We start from the raw sequence: 1,710 nt of genomic DNA, 5'->3' as shown, positions 1-1,710 counted from the left end.
GGGGGGGGAGGTGGAGGGAGGTGGAGAGGACGGTGGACTCTCCTCGTCCAGTACTAAGTTCCCAGCACTGCGTGCTGGCCACGGCTGTCCGGCCGTCCCTCGGCAGGCTGGGCCAGTCTCCGACGGGTTCTCGCGTTCACTCTGTGTTCCTTCCTTCCTCCATTCACTGCAAGCTCTTATGTTTTGTCAGTAACTCCTGGGTGCTGTCCTGGGGCTCGACCCCCCCCCCCCGGCTCCCGGCTCTGTCCCTTTGCTTTTGCACTCAAGGCTGGCGCTCTGCCCCTCAAACCCCGGCTCCAACTTCCGGCTTTTTTTGCTGGTGGATGGGAAATCGAGAGTCTCGGGGACTTTCCTACACAGGCCGGCTGGGAACCCCGGTCCTGCTGAGTGGCCGGGGTGACAGGTGGAAGCCCTGGGCATGGCTCCCAGGCGGGAGCTCAGCGCTAGCCCCAGAGGCTGCCCAGGGGGGGCCGTGGCGCTGAGGGGGGGGCCCTGGTGCCGGCCCGCTGAGGGGGGCCCCTGGTGCTCTGGGACCCAGTGGCTTCCTCCCAGCACACAGGCCCGCCCACGTGGCTTCTGGCATCTTCTCTGGGGGTGATAAAAATATTTTGGAACTGGCTGGAGGTGGCAGCTGTGCACAGGGAACGCGGCCGGGATGGGGGTTCAGAGCGGAGCCGCGCCAGCTTCACCCCCTCAGTAACGAGACAGGAGCGTTTATAGCAGAGGGAGCGGGGGTGGGCGCGGCGGGCGGGTCGCAGAGCCGGCCCTGTCTCCCACTCCTGGTGGTGGTGGGGTTCGAACCAAGGGCTTCGTGCTCTCCCTGTGGAGCCATGAGCCCAGCCTTTTGTTTTGTTTTGCTTTGGGTTGGTCGTGGGGCCTGAACTCTGGGCCTGGGCGCTGTCCCTCAGCTCTTCAGCTCAAGGCTAGCGCTCTACCCCTTGAGCCACAGCGCCACCTCCGGCTTTTTTTTTCTTTTTGCTTATGTGGTGCTGAGGAATCGAACCCAGGGCCTCAGGCACGCAAGGCGAGCGCTCTGCCACTGACCACCTGCCCAGCCCCTGTTTTGTTTTCTGTTCTTTGTTTTTTCTGCATTAGGTTATTTTTCCGGGTAGAATCTTGAGAAGGTTCTTTCCCTCCCCCCAGGCTGGCCTAAGACCCCGTCCCTCCCCCTCCCGCCGGTCCCACAGCTGGGGTTACAGACATGTACTACCGGGCTCGGTTGTGTGTTCCCTTGGTTGAGATGGCGTCTCACTCTCTTCTCCCCTGGGCTGGCCTCAAACCTGGGGCCCTCTGATCGAGTACCTGCGGTGGCAGGAGCAAGCCGCCGGGTCTGACACACGGGTGGTTTTGTGTGCACGGGTTCATCTCACACTGGGACTTCAAAACCCCGGCCTCGCGGGGTGATGGCAGGATGGAGACCACAGCTGGCCCCCAGCCTTGCGGGGTGACGGCAGGGTGGGGACCACAGCCGGCCCCCGGCCTCATGGGGTGACGGCAGGGTGGGGACCACAGTTGGGCCCCGGCCTCGTGGGGTGAGGGCAGGGCGGGGACCACAGCCCTCCTTGGTCTCCACCAGGTGACGAGGAGCTGGTGCGGGAGGTTCTGTTCGATGCGGTGGTGACGGCGCCCTTGGAGGCCTACTGGACGGCGCTGGCGCTCAACATCTCCGAGTGCGTGTGGCGGGGCCGGGGGCCGGGGGCCGGGGAGGGC

The 1,710-nt window shown here is 64.7% G+C and overlaps 1 protein-coding gene across 1 annotated transcript in view; it reads left to right on the top strand.

The window, feature by feature from the left end:
- The window catches only part of Cacna2d4 (calcium channel, voltage-dependent, alpha 2/delta subunit 4), a 67,207-nt gene that overhangs the window by 20,375 nt on the left and 45,122 nt on the right, over positions 1 to 1,710 (top strand). The window contains exon 23 of the mRNA XM_013023618.1: positions 1,577 to 1,670. Within this exon, the coding sequence (XP_012879072.1) occupies positions 1,577 to 1,670 (94 nt within the window). The remainder of the gene's footprint in view (positions 1 to 1,576; positions 1,671 to 1,710) is intronic.

The sequence above is a fragment of the Dipodomys ordii genome, unplaced genomic scaffold (assembly GCF_000151885.1).
Source record: "Dipodomys ordii isolate 6190 unplaced genomic scaffold, Dord_2.0 Scaffold69, whole genome shotgun sequence".
NCBI lineage: Eukaryota > Metazoa > Chordata > Mammalia > Rodentia > Heteromyidae > Dipodomys > Dipodomys ordii.
The sequence above is the reverse complement of the archived record's forward strand: the minus strand, read 5'-3'. Positions and strand labels throughout refer to the sequence as shown.